The sequence below is a fragment of the Balaenoptera acutorostrata genome, chromosome 3 (assembly GCF_949987535.1).
Source record: "Balaenoptera acutorostrata chromosome 3, mBalAcu1.1, whole genome shotgun sequence".
Classification (NCBI taxonomy): Eukaryota; Metazoa; Chordata; class Mammalia; order Artiodactyla; family Balaenopteridae; genus Balaenoptera; species Balaenoptera acutorostrata.
Genome location: NC_080066.1, coordinates 135,289,991 through 135,309,837, shown reverse-complemented (window position 1 = coordinate 135,309,837; position 19,847 = coordinate 135,289,991). Strand labels below are relative to the sequence as shown.

General features: G+C 39.7%; 1 protein-coding gene and 1 pseudogene across 5 annotated transcripts in view; one reads left to right on the top strand and one right to left on the bottom strand.

Annotated features, from left to right (window-relative positions):
• The first annotated feature begins 9,020 nt into the window (after nt 1-9,020).
• DLGAP5 (DLG associated protein 5) overlaps nt 9,021-19,847 on the top strand; it is a 40,932-nt gene continuing 30,105 nt past the window's right edge. For 4 of the 5 annotated variants that reach the window (XM_057542852.1, XM_007192893.2, XM_057542853.1 and 1 more), the window contains exons 1-4: nt 9,021-9,159; nt 11,924-12,162; nt 14,492-14,685; nt 18,392-18,454. In XM_057542852.1, the coding sequence (XP_057398835.1) occupies nt 11,925-12,162; nt 14,492-14,685; nt 18,392-18,454 (495 nt within the window). In that variant the 5' untranslated portion in view covers nt 9,021-9,159; nt 11,924. Of the gene's footprint in view, nt 9,160-11,923; nt 12,163-14,491; nt 14,686-18,391; nt 18,455-19,847 lie in introns of those variants that run through there. The other variant, XM_057542856.1, reaches the window with a different exon arrangement.
• On the bottom strand, nt 11,506-11,772 carry LOC114239216 (60S ribosomal protein L37a-like; annotated as a pseudogene).

Here is a 19,847-nt window from a genome sequence, read left to right as displayed (position 1 = left end):
GTGACATTCTTGGACTTCCAAACCCAGGTCTTAAGAGGTCTTCCACATATGCTGAGAAGGAACTCAGCTGCCATGTACAGAAGTCCAAAATAGTCTGCTGAAGAAAGAGGCCAAATGGAGAACCTGCTGGAGAATAAGACTAACCGTGTAGAAAGAGTGGCCCCAGTTGATGGTCAGTAACAAGGCCCCACACAGGTGGGTGAGACCATCTTGAATCCTCCTGCTCTATTGGGACAAAGAGATGAGAGAATGAGAGGAGAGAGCCCTATCCATCCCCGCCAGCACCTAACCAAGCCATCCCAGCTGCGACTACAGACGTGAAGCAGAGATGAACTGTTCCATTGATATCTGCCGGAATTCCTGACCCATTGAATCAAGATCAAATAATACAGTTGTCATTGTATGCTACAAATTTTAGGATAATTTGTTACGCAGCAATAGATAACTTGTATAGTCCCCTTTGTGTATCCTCATTCATGATGATATCTGTGTCTTGTTTTTTGAATTGGTCTTGCCAGAGTTTTATCTATTTTAATTTTTTCAAAGGATTAAGTTTTAACTTGGTTGATTTTCTTATTGTATCTTGCTATTTCACTGCTTTCTTTTCTTTCCTTTATTATGTTTCTTTCTATTTTTTTGACATTACTCTGTTGTTATTTTTCTAACTTCTTAAGGGGGACACATAACTTATTAATTCTGAGATTTTCTGCTTTTCTAACATAAGCATTTAAGGCTTGAAATTTCCCTTAAACGTCTATTTTGCATTATCTCACAAATTCTGATTTGTATTCTTTTCATTGTCATTTAGTTTTAGACATTTAAAATTTTCCATCATAAGTTCTTCTTCAGCCAAGAAATATTGAACTGGGATTTTTAATTTATCTTTTTGTTTTCAATGACTAACTTTATTTTTTTAATTATTTTTTTATTTAGATTTATTTATTTATTTATTTATTTATTTATGGCTGCATTGGGTTTTTGTTGCTGCGTGTGGGCTTTCTCTAATTGCGGCGAGTGGGGGCTACTGTTCCTTGTGGTGTGTGGGCTTCTCATTGTGGTTGCTGCTCTTGTTGCAGCACGTGGGCTCTAGGGTGAGCAGGCTTCAGTAGTTGTGGCTTGCGGGCTCTAGAGCGCAGGCTCAGTAGTTGTGGTGCATGGGCTTAGTTGCTCTGCGGCATGTGGGATCTTCCCAGACCAGGGCTTGAACCTGTGTCCCCTGCATTGGCAGGCAGATTCTTAACCACTGCGCCACCGGGGAAGTCCCTCAATGACTAACTTTATTGTACATCTATGCTTTGAAATTTGTTGAAGCTTTCTTCATGGCTTAATATATGATTATTTGTAACTGTTCCATGTATACTTGAGAAAAATATGTATTCTCTGATTGTTGGATGTTTATTTGGCCTAGTTGTTAATTGTTTTGTTGACATCTTCCATATGTCCTTGCTAAAATTTTGTCTGTTTGGCCTATTAATAATGAGAGAGGTGTATAGAATTGCTCACAATAATGGTGGATTTATCAATTTTTTTCTGTAGCTCTATAAATATTTGCTTCATCTACTGTGAAGCTATTTTGTTAGATGCATACATGTCTCAGACTGCTCTAGCTTGGTGAATTGAATCTTTTATCATTCCACCATGACCTTCTCCACCCCTAACAATGTACCAGCTTTCTTCTGGTTAGTTTTTGCCTGACATAGTATATACTATCCTTTTATTTTTCACTCTTTATATCCATGTTCTTTGGGCATATGTCTTTTAAACAGAATATATCTGGATTTCTAAAATCCCATCTGTCTTCTGACTGGTGAGATTACTTCATTTATACTTACTATAATTATTGATATATTTGTAACTTTTTCTATCATCTTAATTTGTAATTTCAATTTATCTTACTTTTTTATGTTTTCTACTTTAAAAAATGATATAGTAGACAAGAATTTTATGACATCTTCATATCCCTTGTTTTTCCTTCATTTCCACCTTCCATATCTTGTTATTATCTAGAGTGTTTCATTCTAGGTTAGTTTAAATATATGCTCTCCTTTTCCTTTGCTCGTAGCAGTTTTTAAACAACAACAAATATTACAAAGGTATTTGCTCATCTTAAAATATGTTTGTCTCTCTGTACCTGCTGCTATATAGAAGCAGGTGAAGTTTGTCCCAAGAGAATAGCAGGTTTGACACAAAAGCCAAACAATTTCTTTCATATTTTATCCTCCATTGCCTTATGCCCCATGCCATATGTATTATCCCATAAACACCAGTTCAGGACAGCCATATTGCCCCAGAATTTTCTATTTCCTTGGTATTTGGGTGTTTACCAGGTAACTTGGCTGTTTTTTGTTTTTTTTCTCTCTGTAGCTCCTCTGAGATTGATCTTGGGGGAAGGAGCTAGTAACTTTACTTTGTCAGCATCTTGTAGGAAGCTGAACAGGAACTAATTATTTCGTTTAATTTTCCTAACATTCCTAAGAGGTAGATAAGGAAATGGAGATTCAGAGAAGTGCAGAAAACTTGCCAATGTGAAGTGGCAATTTTAAATTTATTTATTTATTTATTTATTTTTGGCTGTGTTGGGTCTTCGTTTCTGTGCGAGGGCTTTCTCTAGTTGCGGCAAGCGGGGGCCACTCTTCATCGCGGTGCGCGGGCCTCTCACTATCGTGGCCTCTCTTGTTGCGGAGCACAGGCTCCAGACACACAGGTTCAGTAGTTGTGGCTCACGGGCCCAGTTGCTCCGCGGCATGTGGGATCTTCCCAGACCAGGGCTTGAACCCGTGTCCCCTGCATTGGCAGGCGGATTCTCAACCACTGCACCACCAGGGAAGCCCTGAAGTGGCAATTTTAAATGCCATCCATTTGACCCCAAAGCCTATGCCTTTTTCCATTCTCAAATCAACATGGAAACAAGCTATGTTTCCAGCCAGGAAAATGAAAATACCTCAGTTTGAGTCCTGATTCTGCTACTTAGTTAGCTGTGGGATCTTATACAAGTCACTGATCTTCAAAGTCCTTTCCATCACTAAAGCTGCTAATTCCTCAGTTATACTCTCTGCCTGTGTTTCAGTAATTCCTAATGAAGTTTTAAAACATTGCAGTATGGTTTCTGCCACCATCCTTCAGCTGAAATAATTCTCACCAAAGCTGCCAATCACACTCTTGCTGTTAAACGGATTGAACATGCAATGCTGTGTCCTTCCATATGTTATGCTTTGCTTTATTATTTCTTAACGCACTAAAGTGCTTTAGTTTTAGTTAACTCGAAAAAATCATCTGAGGCTTTGCAGGGGGAACTTTTCCCACAAACAGCTATACACACAGGTTTTATTTACATGTGATGCTGGACAATGTATTAAAAAAGTGAGAAAAGATTGACGATACCACACACAAATTAATGCAAGATGGATCACAGACCTAAACATAAGAGCTAAAACTACCAAGTTTCTAGAAAAAAACGTAGGAGAATAACGTTATGATCTTGCGGTAGGCAAATAGTTCTTAGAGAGGAAACAAAGCACTAAAGATAAAACGAAAAAAAATTAAATTAGACTTCATCAAACTTAAACCCTCTGCTCACCAGTGATGCTAAGAAAATGCAAAGGCAACCAACAGAGCCAGGTTTTCTACTGTTAGGGTGGGAGGTTACAGATAAGCAAGGGGAGGAGGCTAGAATGATCCATGTGGTAATGGATTAGAGTTGGAGACATCAGCATGAACTCATGATTAGCTTAATGTAGGTACAGATGTTTACATATAGAAATATTTATAGATCTGTATATACATATGTTAGTCTAGTTTCTCACCCTATCAGCTGAGAAACTCCCCAGTAGCAAGGAGCACACCTACTGTCCAGATCTTGGTTTCTAGTACCATTCTCCAATAAGAGGAACCAGTGCTCCTTAGAGAAATGGCTCATTCTAGTATTGAGGCAAGGAAAATATAAGATGAACCTGGAGCATCTTGTAGAGCCAGAAAGTAAAGTAATACTAAAACAAATAAACAAAAAGAGACAAACAACAAACAAAACACCCACAAGAATGGGGACATGTCCAAGTGATGGAGGAACAAATTGAAAGAGCTACCAATGGCTGAAATTAGAACAATGTGAGCAACAAAATAAAGTAGTATTAGCATATAACCCAAAGTAGAAAATAAATATCCACAAGTTCTAATGTAAATGATTGCATAAACAAATAATGGGAGAGAAGAGACAAATTTCCCATGCAGAATAATTACAAGTAGTTTTTATGTTCATATTTTGTGCTCAAGAAGATGGAGTATAACTTCTCAGTCCTTAAGTGTGTTCTGCCCATACTTCCTTCCTTCCAAAGAGTACAGTATGGAAAGGGGGAAAGAGAGTAATTTTACACTGGAGAAATCTGGCAAACACTCCTGCAACCAAAAAAATCAAGGTTAACATTAACAGTAATAAATCATGTTGATAAGATATACTCTTGATGTGATATGAGAATGGCACTTCACCTCTACGGTGTTTCTCCCGAAAGCCCATAATCCCAGTCTAATTACAGGAAAACATCAGACAAATTCCTATTGAGGGGCATTCTACAAAATACCTGACTAGTACTCCACAAAACTGTCAAGGTTACCAAAAATACGGAAAGGTCTAAGAAACTGTCATAGTCTAAGGAGCCTAAGGCAATATGATGACTAAATATAATGTGGTATCTTGGAACAGAAAAAGATCACTGGGTAAAAATTAAAGAAATCTAAATAAAGTATGGACTTTAGTTAATAATAATGTATCTGTATCAGTTCATTAATTGTAACAAATGTACCATACTAATGTAACAGGGGGAAATGGATGTGGGGCATATCGGAACTCACTTTACTATCTTTGTAATTTTTCTGTAAATCTAAAGCTATTCTAAAATTAAAGGTTTATTATTTTAAAAAGTCAACCCACAGACCGGGAAAATATACTCAAAATACATATATCTGAAAAAGGACTTGCACCTAGAATAGATAGAACTGCTACAACTGAATACTAAAAAGACAAACAAATTTTAAAAGATAACCCTCAATTTTAAAAACATAGGCAGGACTTCCTTGGTGGCGCAGTGGTTAAGAATCTGCCTGCCAATGCAGGGGACACGGGTTCGATCCCTGATTGGGGAAGATCCCACATGCCATGGAGCAACTAAGCCCATGTGCCACAACGACTGAGCCTGCACTCTAGAGCCCGTGAGCCACAACTACTGAAGCCCGCGTGCCTAGAGCCTGTGTTCCGCAACAAGAGAAGCCACCACAATGAGTAGCCCCCACACCGCAACAAAGAGTAGCTCCCACTCACCGCAACCAGAGAAAACTCATGCGCAGCAATGAAGACCCAAAGCAGTCAAAAGTAAATAAATAAATTAATTAATTAAAAAAAAATAGGCAAAAGACTTGAGCAGGAATTTCACAAAACAAGATATAAAAATAGTTAAGGGACTTCCCTGGTGGTGCAGTGGTTAAGAATCCACCTGCCATGCAGGGGACACGAGTTCAAGTCCTGGTCCAGGAAGATCCCACATGCCACAGAACAACTAAGCCTGTGCACCACAACTACTGAGCCTGTGCTCTAGAGCCCTCAAACCACAACTACTGAGCCCATGTGCCACAACTACTGAAGCCCGCGCTCACCTAGAGCCCGTGCTCCACAGCAAGAAAAGCCACCACAATAAGAAGTCTGTGCACTGCAACGAAGAGTAGCCCCTGCTCACCACAAGTAGAGAAAGCCCACGTGCAGCAATGAAGACCCAAAGCAGCCAAAATAAATAAACAAATTAATTAATTAAAAAAATAGTTAATAAGCACATGAAAAGATGCTCGTCATCATTAGTCATTGGGGAACTATAAAATTAAAATGAGATACCATTTTACACCACTAGAGGGGTTAAAATTAAAGAGAACTCCAAGCGTTGGCAAGCATGTGGAACAACATGAGCTCTTAAACATCACTAGTGAGAATGTAAAATGGTACAACCACTTTGGAAAACTGCTTGGCAATTTTTTATAAAGTTAAGCATACCCAGAATGACCTAGAAATTCCACATCTATATTTCCCCAAGAGAAATAAAACATGCCCACAAACATGCTTGTACAAGAATGTTTATAGCAACTTTATTCATAGCCAAAAGATAGCCAAAGCAATCTTGAAAAAGAAGAACAAAGCTGGAGGTATCACACTCCCTGGCTTGAAACTATACTACAAAGTTACAATAATCAAAATAGTATGGTACTGGCACAAAAAGACACATATAGATCACTGGAACAGAATAGAGAGGTCAGAAATAAACCCATGCTTATATGGTCAATTAATCTATGACAAAGGAGGCAAGAATGGGGAATGAGGAACAACAAAGGGGAAAAGATAGTCTCCTCAATAAATGGTGCTGGAAAATTGGACAACTACATACAAAAGCATATAATTGGGCTACTTTTTTATTTTTGTATACACCATATACAAAAATAAACTCAGAAAGGATTAAAGACTTCAATGTAAGACCTGAAACTACAAAACTCCTAGAAGAAAACATAGGCAGTATCCTCTTTGACATTGGTCTTAGCAATTTTTTTTTGGATATGTCTCCTCAGGCAAGGGCAACAAAAGCAAACTAAAAAGCTTTTGCACAGTGAAGGAAACCACCAACAAAATGGAAAGGCAACCTATTGAATGGGAGAAGATATTTGCAAAAGATATATCCAAAAAGGGGTTGGTATCCAAATATATAAAGAACTCATACCGCTCAATATCAAAAAGACAAACAACCCGATTAAAAAAGAGGACCTGAATAGACATTTTTCCAAAGAAGACATATAGATGGCCAATAGACACATGAAAATGTGCTCAGCATCCCTTATCATCAGGGAAATATTGATACAAATCAAAACCACAATGAGCTAGCACCTCACACCTGTCAGAATGGCTATTATCAAAAAGACAAGAAACAACAAGTGTTGGCAAGGATGTAGAGAAAAGGGAACACTTTTGCACTGTTAGTGGAAATGTACATTGGTGCAGGCACTATGGAAAACAGTATGGAGGTTCTGTAAAAAAATAAAAATAGAACTACCATATGATCCAGCGATTCCACTTCTGGGTATTTATCTGTAGAAAACGAAAACATAATTCAAAAAAATATATACCCCTATGTTCATTGCAGCACTATGTACAATAGCCAAAATATGGAAGCAACCTAAATGTCCATCAATGGATGAGTTGGTGGTGTAATAAGATGTAGTATACACAGACACACAGACACACACAGACACACACACACAGGAATGTTACTCAACCATTAAAAAAGAATGAAATCTTGCCATTTGTGGCAACATAGATGGAACTGGAGGGTAATATGCTAAATGAAATAAGTCAGAGAGAGAAAAACAAATACCATATGATTTCATTTATATATAAAAACCAAACCAAACAAACAAACAAAACAGAAACAGACTCATAGATACAGAAAACAAACTGTTCATTGCCCAGGGAGGGAGTGTCAAGGAAAGGACCAAATAGGTGAAGGGGATTAAGAGGTAAAAATTTTCAGCTATAAAACAAATGTCACAGAATATCGTAAATAATATTGTAACAACTTTGTATGGTGACCGATGGTAACTGGATTTATTGTGGTGATCATTTCATAATGTATAAAAATATTGAATCACTATGTTGTTCACCTGAAACTAATACTGTATGTTAATTATAACTCAGTTTAAAAAAAAAAAAATTCCACACCTACATTTCCCCAAGTGAAATAAAACATGACCACAAAAAGATTTGTACAAGAATGTTTATAGCAACTTTATTCATAATAGCTAAAAATCGGAACAATCCAATATCCATCAACAGGAGAATGGATAAGCAAAGTATTCAATGGAACACTTTTCATCAATAAAAACAACGGCTGATTCATGTAACAGTAGGGATGGATCTCGAAAACATTACAGTGGGAGAAAGAAGGCAGACAAGAAAGAGTACCTACCACTCCTATTTTTAAGGTGATTGATAGAAATCAGAAGAGTGATTGTCTAAGCTGTGGGAGATTTGGAAGGGGGCTTGAGAGAACCGGGTGATGGAAATGCTCTATATCCTGATTGGGTGGTGGTTACACAGCTGTTTACACTTAGCAAAACTCATCAAATCATATACTAAAAATACTATGCTTTTCACTGTATTTGATAATTTTACCTCTATTTAAAAAGAAAAAAAAAAAGGACGAGAAAAAAAAAAGACTGGTAACGCTGAAATGTAAAGGTAAAAGATGTAAGGAGAAATTTCATGTGGTAATAAGCCCTTTCTTTAAAACGTTAAGTGAAGAAAATATTCCAATAAGCTCTGCTGGATTTATGTAATTAAATAATGACATTAAAAAGCCCCGCAGGGGCTTCCCTGGTGGCGCAGTGGTTGAGAGTCTGCCTGCCAATGCAGGGGACACGGGTTCGAACCCTGGTCTGGGAGGATCCCACATGCCGCGGAGCGACTGGGCCCGTGAGCCACAATTGCTGAGCCTGCGCGTCTGGAGCCTGTGCTCCGCAACGGGAGAGGCTGCGATAATGAGAGGCCTGCGCGCCGCGATGAAGAGTGGTCCCCACTTGCCACAACTAGAGAGGGCCCTCACGCAGAAACGAAGACCCAGCACAGCCATAAATAAATAAATAAATTAATTAAAAAAAAAAAAAAGCCCTGCAGACTCTGAGTCCCCTCTTCTCCATCCGAGTTCCTCTGTCTTTTCTCGAATACCCGCGAGGCCCCGGGAACTCCAGGGCGGTTTCAGGCGTAGCCCGCTGTCAACCGCCGGCCACTGTAGCTCCTCGCCAGCCACAGCGCTCCCACCGCTCCGCCCCTCATCAATATCGCATCGCAGACCCGCCCATTGATTCCGCTCACAGCCACCCTTTGAACAGGGTTCGCCTTTCAATCAATTCAAATAGGGCAAGGAGCGAACCAATCGCAAGCCTCGTAGAAGGGAAGAGGCGGGTACCTTTACCGGAAGTGTTGCTTAAAATACCTCCAATCAGAAGTTCGGTGAGGGAAGTTTGAATTTTGCCGAGTCTCGTAGGCGTTCCTTCTTCGGAGGCGGCGGTGGTCTTCCAGGCCCAGCGGGTTCCTTTACTTTTAGTTTGGTTGAGGTTTCACGCTAGAAGCTGCCTCAGGTATGTGGATGCTGGGGAGCTGGGGGAGGGCGCTGGTCCGCTTCCTTCTAGAAGGTCTAGAGGGGTCTGAGGACCGGCGGCTGCGAGCTGTACGCCGCTCAGGGGAGCGTCCTGTCCTTCCCGAAGCTAATGACGCAGTCCTTCGGAAGAGTAAATATTTGTTGCCATGATCTGTGTAGCAGCATCATTTCACCACCGGGGCGTTATTGGCTTTTGGCCCCAACATTATTCCAGTGGCTCTTTCCAGGTTCTATGACAACTAAAAACGCCTGGGTTGACAACCTTGGCAAGCAAAACTAAGGCATTCTAGACTTTCAAGCTGGAAGAAACTACAGTCAGCCAAAGAAGAGAACTTAGATGTGTGTGAAGAGCCAGGCTGCCTGGCTTGGGATTCCAGCTCCACTACCTTTTAGCTGTGCAAATGTGGGCAGTTAATTTACCTCATCTGTATAACGGCAGTTATACTAAATACCTTTTAGGGTTTAGGTGATAATTAAATATGCCTTCGGTGTTCGTTCTCTCTCTCTCTCTCTCTCTCTCTTCTCTTTGCCGTGTATAGTTCTGTGCTGTATTTTTAAATACCTAATACGTAATTTTAATTTTTCTTTAATGTTTGCGAGAAGTGGCAAATCAAATAGTAGGGGAGAGTTCTTGATAAAAAAGAGCACAGTCCTTTGTCACTTCCCCTGGGCCCTTAAAGGAGAATGTTATTAGCATCCAGGTCAGATGAATTCTCATGTTGTTTTTTTTTTTAAACTTTGTTCTCATAGAATTTTTTTTTAAATTAATTAATTTATTTATTTTTGGCTGTGTTGGGTCTTCGTTTCTGTGCGAGGGCTTTCTCTAGTTGCGGAGAGCGGGGGCCACTCTTCATCGCGGTGCGCGGGCCTCTCACTGTCGCGGCCTCTCTTGTTGCGGAGCAGGGGCTCCAGACGCGCAGGCTCAGTAGTTACGGCTCACGGGCCCAGTTGCTCCGCGGCATGTGGGATCCTCCCAGACCAGGGCTCGAACCCGTGTCCCCTGCACTGGCAGGCAGACTCTCAACCACTGCGCCACCAGGGAAGCTCCCCAATTCTCATGTTTTTATACGCTGTTGATTGCCTAAAATCATATAACATTTTAATTTGTTACATTTCTTGTGCAGTTTTTTTATCTGCATTTTTCTAGTGGACTCTCTTCTTGTTGTTGAAGGTATAGTGTGCTTATATCTTTTTTTTTTAAATAGATCTTTATCGGAGTATAATTGCTTAACAATACTGTGTTAGTTTCTGTTGCACAGCAAAGCGAATCAGCCACATGCATACATATATCCCCATATCCCCTCCCTCTTGAGCCTCCCTCCCACCCTCCCTATCCCACTCCTCTAGGTGGTCACAAAGCACTGAGCTGATCTCCCTGTGCTATGCTGCTGCTTTCCACTAGCTATCTATTTTGCATTTGGTGGTGTATATATGTCGATGCTACTCTCACTTCGCCCCAGCTTCCCCCTCCCACCCCATGTCCTCAAGTCCATTCTCTATGTCTACCTCTTTATTCCTGCCCTAACTTCCTAATGGCAGACCTCCGTCCTTTTTTTTTTTTCCCCCTTCTCTTTTAAGCTGGCAAGACTTTTCCCTGGAGAATCAGTCCTCTTTCTCCAGTTTGGCTTGGTTGTTCTCCATACCAGCTGAATAGGAGATGCCTTTAGACTTTCCACTTTCCTTTATTCTTTTCCTCAGTTGGATCCATGGTTTCTTGGAACTCATGACATTGTCTTTCTTGTTCTCCCAAGGATCTTTCTAAGAAAAGAGTATATGCCAAGTACACTGTATGACTTCTTACATGGCCGAAAAGAATTTTATTCTGCCCTCACCAGGGCAAACTGATATGATTATCCTTTTGCATCACCATGGTACTTCTGAAAACCCTTCTTTTTCTCAGTCTCGTATATCTAACTGCCTATTTATCATTCCTACCTTCCTAATAGGCATCTTGCGTGTTTTGTTTGTTTTGTTTTTTGGCTTGAGAAAAAATGCCAGCCTGCTTGCATTCATCACCAGGGGAAAGTTAAGGAAACTAGTCTGTATACTATATCCCTATTTTCACCTTTACTTCCTATTCTATTTTGCAGTGTTCTCTATGGTAAGCCTAGACCCTCTTATTTATATTCTGGACTTTAGCTTCCTGGGCTTCACTTCATCTGTCAAGCAAGTTCCTGTTCAGAACCCCAAAATAGGTTGTAGTGTTTTATCTTTTGATAACCTCCTTCCCACTCTTCAGTCACATATTTATTCTATTTTGTATTTTTTTTTGTTACGTAAATTAACCCATTTATTATAGGCTAGCAATGTTTCAAATGGTGGCCTGCTACTGGTCCTTCAGTTCCTTCAGTCTTCTGGTGACTTTACTGTGACGGCAGAAGTGGTGTTGTAGGTCCAGGCACCATCAGCCACCGCTTTCATGTAGGAAATGCCAAATGCCCACAGCTTGTCTCTTCATCTTGGTTTTGTCACAGGAGCAAGTGTGCTAGGCGTGCTGGCTGATTTCAATTTTCTTCACCATTTTCCTGAGGGAGGCACCATAATGGGTTCCGTATTTACCCACGATTCTGACCTTCTTGGTGCGTTTAGCCATGTTGCCACAACCTAGGTCTGAGCCCAGAGAGCTGTATTTTAATATTTTTATTTCAGAAGACTCTGGGGTAGGAGGTGAACTGGAATCCTAACTTTTTAAATAATCAAATGAAATTTCATGTAAGTTGGTCTTTCTCTCTTTTTCCTGATAGGATGGCTTCATCACATTTTGCCAATCGACACAGAAAGGAATTAAGTACCGACATGATTAGAACTAAAATTGCTCATAGGAAATCACTGTCTCAGAAAGAAAACAGACATAAGGAATATGAACGAAATAGACACTTTGGTTTGAAAGATGTCAACGTTCCAACCTTGGAAGGTAGATTTCTTCTTGAATTAGATGAGACATCTCATGAGCTTGTTCCAGAAAAGGCCAATGTCAAGACAAGTAAGTAAAAGTCTATTGTAATTTCAAGTGTTTGAAGAGTGAATAAAAGTTGGTTTAATACCTGAGGTTAAAAAAAACCCTGACCGGAATAATGGAGTTTTGAAATGCCATTCTAAATAACTTGGTGTTTTCTACAACTAAATACTGTCTATTTCAGGTAAAGGCTGTGTTGGGAATTCCCTGATGGTCCAGTAGTTAGGACTCCACACTTCCACTGCCAGGGGCCCAGGTTTGATCCCTGGTCGGGGAACTAAGATCCTGCAGGCTGCCTGGCATGCCCCCCTCTCCCCCCACCCCAAAAAAAAGCACTCAAGTAAAGGCTGTGAACGTCCTAGCTAGGCTAAAGCCATTCACCTATGGAGTATTATAACACTTTTTACCTATATGGCCTTACAGGAATCCTAAAGTTCTTACTTCTGGAGCTTGGATAAGATAAATATTGACAAGATAAATTAATAAGGGACATAAAAATAGAATTGATTGAAGTATCCATGAAGTAAGGATACTTTGCCAATGGGAACACTTCTTAGAGGGAAGAGCGAAGGATTCATCCCTGTAGTTTGCCCAAAAGGATTTGGGGTAATTAGTAGGGAAAGAACCAACCAGAAAGGAGAATGATCTCAGCAAGAGATAAAAATAATAAAAATGAATGTCTTAGAAGGCAAGGGATGCTATAGAAAAGAAGGAAGAGAACAGGGAAATGACGTGCATTTAATCAGAAGGACTTATTGGACTCCTATTTAGTTGTGTTTATATAGCAGGCACTAGGAGCTAGATTGCAGTGAAATAAAGCAAGGATAAATTGTGAAGAAATGGCAGAAAGATGAAGTCTTAGAAGTTTTATAGAGAAAGAAATGAGATGTCAAGTTGTTTTACATGTTCACTACTTCAGTTTTATCATTTTTCCAGAACCAGTGTAATGTGTGACGCGTACAAGACACTCAACATATTCAGCTTAATTGCTTCTGTAAAAGGGGAGGTTGGGCTAAACTATTTCTTCCAGATTTGTCATTTTTGTGATTCTAAAGAAAAGTGAGAGAAAGGAATTGGATTAAAGTGTCATAGGGTACTTTTTTGTTTTTGAGATGAAGTGATCAGTTTATGTTTGAAGGTCAAAGGAAGTGGGTTGGTGGTTGAGGGGGATAGAGTAAAGAATAACATCTCTTAGGAGTTCAGAGAAAATGAACACTGGGTCGTAGGATTATATAGGATGGCCTTTGAAGGAAGAACTAGACATTTTCTGTCTGAGAAGAGATGACATTACCTTCTGAGTTGTCTCCTTGCCTCTACTCGTACCCTCTCAAATGCTTCTTTCCTCGACCAAAATCTTTCAAACAAAATTTAACCTTGTCAGTAAGCTATTAGAATATCTTTTATTCCTCATTTGCGAAGGCCTGGAGGTGGGAGTGGGTCTGGTGTGTTCCAGAGAAAGCAAGTAGGTAAGCATGGCTAGAGAAGGCAAATAGGTTAGCTCCCATAGAGCCCTGAGGGCCATCATTATAAGGACACTGGATTTTTTTTGTCTGCGCCGGGTCTTAGTCGCGGCACGCGGTTTATTTAGTTGCGGCACACGGGCTTCTTAGTTGCGGCACATGGGCTTCTCTAGTTGTGGTGCACAGGCTGAGTTGCGGTATGTGGGATCTTAGTTCCACGACCAGGGATTGAACCCGGGCCCCCTGCATTGGGAGTCTTAACCACTGGACCACCGGAGAAGTCCCTGTTTTGGTTATTGTAAAGGATCTGCTTCTAAGGTGACTCATTCACATTACCAGCAAGATGATGCTGGCTTTTGGCAGGAGGCCTTAGTTCTTTGTCATGTGGACATCTCCATGGGGCCGCTTGAGTCTCCTTAAGGTTCCACGTGGCCACTGGCTTCCCCCTAGAGCAAGTGATCCAAGAGAGAGCAGGGCAAAAGCTGCGATGTCTTTAATGACCTAGTTGTGGGAGTCATTCTGTATCATTTCCACAGTACTTTCCTGGTTACACAGGTCAGCCCTATTCAGTATGGGAGGGGATGACACAAGGCATGTCTACCAGGAGGTGAGAATTGCTGGAGGTCAGCTTGGAGACTATCATAGAAGCTAATTAATTTAAAAGTGAAGTAATACATGCCTAGTACATAGTAAACAGTTATATATTTGAACAAATGAAGGTGAAAGAAATAGGAATTTTAAAATAGGGGTGGAAATAACTTGAAGTGCTAAGGAATTAACAAGAAGTTACTAAAAGCATTTCTTAGCAACAGTTGAAGTTAGAAGTTAAGATGTTTGCCTTTTTATCTGAAATGTTTTATATATTGTTTTTTTCTTTTTTTCTTTTTCCTACTTAGAGTCAGTGAAAACTATTCTAGGTGATCAACGAAAACAAATGCTCCAAAAATACAAAGAAGAAAAGCAGCTTCAAAAATTGAAAGAGCAGAGAGAGAAAGCTAAACGAGGAGTATTTAAAGTGGGTCTTTATAGACCTGATATTCCTTGTTTTCTTTTCTCAAACCAGAGTACTATGAAAGCTGAGCCAAAAAAGGTAAGTTTAGTATCCTAACTTGATATAGAGGAATAGTTCCTTTTAACTGGAATTTTCTTTAGGAGATTAGATGACTAAAATAACCATTTCCCCTGAGTCCCTTTATTCATTTAATTAGTTGGTAGGAGGTGGGAATGACATAATAGTAACTCAGAAGATGAAAACAGGGTCTCTTGATGTAGCTATATTTAGGTTGAGATTGGATAAAACTAGGAAAGCTGGTAGAGCCAGGCTGAACAGTGAATGCTATACCAAAGTATTTGGCATTTATCCTCTAGGATATGGAGAGTCAAGGGAGGTTTATAAACGAGGTTGTACCATTATCAAAGTAATACTCAGGGAAGATTAGCCTGGACTTGAGGATTATAGTCTAGAAAGGGAAGCATTTATAGATAGGAAGACCAGTTGTGAGTCTATATTGTGAATATTCTCTATAGAATAGGTGAGATGAGATAAGTGGACTGAGCCATTGGTTTAAAAAGAAGAAATAGGTTTAAGACATCATTTTTCTGGAGATGTAATTGACATATTAGTTTCAGGTGTACAACATAATGATTCATTATTTGTATACATTACAAGATGATCACCACAATTAGTCTAGTTACCATCCATCACCACACATAGTTACAAAACTTTTTTTCTTGTGATGAGAACATTTCAGATATACTCTCTTAGCAACTTTCAAATATACAATACAGTATTATTAACTGTAGTCACCATACTGTATATTACATTCCCAGGACTTACTTATTTTAAACCTGGAAGTTTGTACTTTTTGACCACCTTCACCCATTTCACCTACCCTGCACCTCACTCAAGTGATGGACACTTGAGTTGTTTATAAGTCTTGGCTATTGTAAATAATGCTGCAATGTACATGGGGATACATATATCTTTTTGAGTTAGTGTTTTCATTTCCTTTGGATAAATACTCAGAATTGGAAATGCTGGATCATATGGTAGTTCTAAATTTAATTGTTTGAGGATCTTCCATACTGTTTTCCATAGTGCCTGCACCAATTTACATTCCTACCAACAGTGCTCAGGGGTTCCCTTTTCTCCATATCCCCACCAACACTTATTATTTCTTGTCTTTTTGATAATAGCCATTCTAACAGGTGTCATGTAAGACATCTTAAGAGATAAATTTGATAGGACTGGTGACCAAGTAGATGGTGAGGGGTGGAGGAAGTTGAAGAGTTAGAGATAAGATGATGATTCTGAAGATAATAGTTTGATCAATAATACAAATTTTGCTGTGGCTAAAAGAGATGAGGAAGGCAAGAAAAGCTTAAGTGGGTGAATATTAATACCCTTTTTAAAAAAAATCCTATTTGGACCATCTAGACATCAGGCAGTTGGGAATAAAAGTTAGGAAATCAGGATGAGGATCCATGCTAAGATGTGGATTTTGGATATGATATTGGGAGTATGAATGGACACTTAAGCTGTAGGACTAAATGAGACCATTCCAATTAGGATATATAAAATTATGAAAGAGTGAGGTCTAGAGAACACCTTCAGGTGGGCAGTGATAGGCTGAAAAGGACTGGTCAGAGTGGCAGCAGAGCTAAAATGGAGGATAGAAGCTAAAGGAGGGGTGATCTAAAGAGAATGGTTAGTGAATCAGGAAGGATGAAGTTTGAACAGATCAGTTGGATTTGTTAACTTGCTAGTCACTGGTGATTTGCTATTTATTTATTTTATTATTATTTATTTATTTATTTTTGGCTGTGTTGGGTCTTCGTTGCTGTGCGTGGGCTTTCTCTAGTTGCAGCGAGCCGGGGCTACTCTTCGTTGTGGTGCGCAGGCTTCTCACTGAGGTGGCTTCTCTTGTTGCAGAGCACGGGCTCTAGGCGCACGAGCTTCAGTAGTTGTGGCACGCAGGCTCAGTTGTTGTGGCTCGCGGGCCCTAGAGCTCAGGCTTAGTAGTTGTGGCACACAGGCTTAGTTGCTCCGCGGCATGTGGGATCTTCCTGGACCAGGGCTTGAACCCGTGTCCCCTGCATTGGCAGGCGGATTCTTTTTTTTTTTTTTAAAGATTTATTGATTGATTGATTGATTGATTGATTGCTATGTTGGGTCTTCGTTTCTGTGCTAGGGTTTTCTCTAGCTGCGGCAAGTGGGGGCCACTCTTCATCGCGGTGCACGGGCCTCTCACTATCGCGGCCTCTCTTGTTGCGGAGCACAGGCTCCAGACGTGCAGGCTCAGCAGTTGTGGTTCACGGGCCCAGTTGCTCCACGGCACGTGGGATCCTCCCAGACCAGGGCTCGAACCTGTGTCCCCTGCATTAGCAGGCAGATTCTCAACCACTGCGCCACCAGGGAAGCCCCCGGCAGGCGGATTCTTAACCACTGCGCCACCAGGGAAGTCCCTGATTTGCTATTTAAAGATATGTATAAAAGATCTCATTGACTGTATACTCATTCCTGATTTAAATAAGAATTGAATAATATAAAGGCCCAAGATATTGCTTGTTTTTCTAGGCTTCATGAATCTCAGTGATTAATTTGACAGATCTTTGATTTATTTACTCTGTATGATCTTAGGACACTGTAGAAGAGACCATAATTAATAAACTGTAGTTCAAGGTGGAAAGATACAGATAAATATGTTCTGTATATTAGAGGAAGGATAGATCGTTTATATTTGGAGGAACATCAAAGAAGACCTCTTGGAAGGGATTAGATTTAAGCTGTCTTTTTAGGAATATGTAGATACCAATCATTGGTCTACACTGTAAACAACTATTTTAAAATATCTTAAAAATATATGTAGGAGGAACAAAAGACACATCGTTATGGGGTTTTTTTTATTTGTTTAATTTTGGCTGCGTTGGGTCTTCGTTGCTGCATGTGGGCTTCTCTAGTTGTGGCGCATGGGCGTAGTTGCGCCGTGGCGTGTGGGATCTTAGTTCCCCGACCATGGATCAAATCCATGTCCCCTGCATTGGAAGGTGGATTCTTAACCATTGGACCACTGGGGAAGTCCCTGGTTATGTTTCTTAAGAAATTTTACAGAGTTGATAAATACCTTATAATTTTTTAATTGGTCTTTCTCATGGTAAATTTTTTTCACATTTTGTGATTAGGTCTCCATTTTCTTACTGACAATGGACAGGTGTATAATCATGAGATTTGAAGGCAAGTTGTCAAAACTAGGGAAGTAAGCTGTACAGTATCTTTTCATAAACAGAAAAAAAAGATCCTAATACTCTAGTTTGTCCATCTACCCCCTTTCAAATATGTCTAGCTAATCATATTAATGAGGATCCTAATACTTGGAAAATATGCTTTGAAATTTCTTCTCTCTCCTCATTGAGAAATATGGGTAAGTTCTGAAGTTTTAACTTAAACGTAATTTAAATCAAGCCAGAACCAGAAAAAACAATAATTTAGGAAATTCTCTGGCAGTCCAGGGGTTAGGACTTAGTGCTTTCACTGCCAGAGGCCCGAGTTCAATCCCTGGTTGGGGAACTAAGATCCCGCAAGCTGCACGGCACGGCCAAAACAATTAAAATTTAAATTAAAAAAGAAAAAAGAAAAAACAATTAATTTAAGTTAGCAAGTATCTTTTTGCCATAAATGATTAAGGATAAAATTTAACTTTAAAGTGGGAACTTTATTTCATAATGAGACATGGAAGTAAATTTTGCCAGTTTATTTATTTATTTTTTTAACTTTATCTTCTTTTGACTGTTTTAAGGCTGTTCCATCTTCTGTACGGATTACAAGGTCAAAGGCCAAAGACCAAATGGAGCTGACAAAGGTATAGTTGATAGTTAGTAGGTCATTGTTACTAAAATGACAAATTGTACTTTTTTTCCTCAGAGTAAGTAAATTTATTTTTAATCTAATACCATCTTCAAGCATAGTGATTATTTTACTAGAGTCAATAGTACTACCAAAATCACTGTTTTGGTATGGTGACAGAGCAGATTTGGCTAGATGCTAAGGAAATAATCACTTAAAATATTCTTTGCCCAGACATCCCTTATGAGATCTATACTAAACTCTGTGCCACACTCTTTTTATGTTTGTTTGTTTACCGGGCTTCTATTATGCATCCCATGTCACCATGAAGTGCAGATAGAAATAAAAAGCATACAGGGTGAGTGTTATAAACTTATGGGCCTTCAAAACATGGTTATGGATAAACTTATTAGGAGGATTGCTAAAATAAAGTCAAGTGGGCCAAGAGGGAAATAGTATGCCTCTTTGTCAGGTGAGGAAGCTAAGTTTCATGTATTCAATGAATTTGAGTCACTACCATGTTCCTCTAGGTTCTAGAATATAACAGTGAGCAAAACAAACAAAATTCCCTGTTTTCAAGGAGCTTACATGAGAGATAGTACTAAAAAAAGAACTATATAGTGTGTCAGATGGTCAAAAGTATTAAGTATTTTGGGGGAGATTAAAAAAAAAAATAAGGGAGGTGGGGAGTTTTGAAGTAGGTGTAGGGTGGAATTTTGATCAGGCCTCACTGAGATGATGGCATTTTATTTTATTTTATTTTTTATAAATTTATTTGTTTATTTATTTTTGACTGCATTGGGTCTTCATTGCTGTGTGCGGGCTTTTCTCTAGTTGCGGCAAGCAGGGGCTACTCTTTGTTGCAGTGCGCAGGCTTCTTGTTGTGGTGGCTTCTCTTGTTGCAGAGCACGGGCTCTAGGCATGTGGGCTTCAGTAGTTGCAGTGCGTGGGCTCAGTAGTTGTGGTGCACGGGCTTAGTTGCTCCGTGGCATGTGGGATCTTCCCAGACCAAGGCTCAAACCCGTGTCCCCTGCATTGGCAGGCAGATTCTTAACCACTGCGCCACCAGGGAAGTCCCCAGATGGTGGCATTTTAAATGAAGTCTTTAAGGAAGTAGAAGAGTGAACTGTGGGAAAGAGCTTTCTTCCAGGAGAAGAATTTTCTAGACAAAATTCAAAGGTCTTGAATTGAAAACATGCCTGGTATGTTTAAGGAGTCTCAGAAGATTATAGTCAGTTATTTTTTAATAGCTTAGGTTATTAGCATTTTCTAAATTCTAGGATTCTGAAAAAGCTTGTAAGGAAATGTATATAATGGAAAAATTGTTTCTTCATCTCATTTTATCTGGGGTAGTGGGTTTTTTGCTGAGTCATTTACAATATCAGGTTTCAGATGAGGGGTCAATTTAC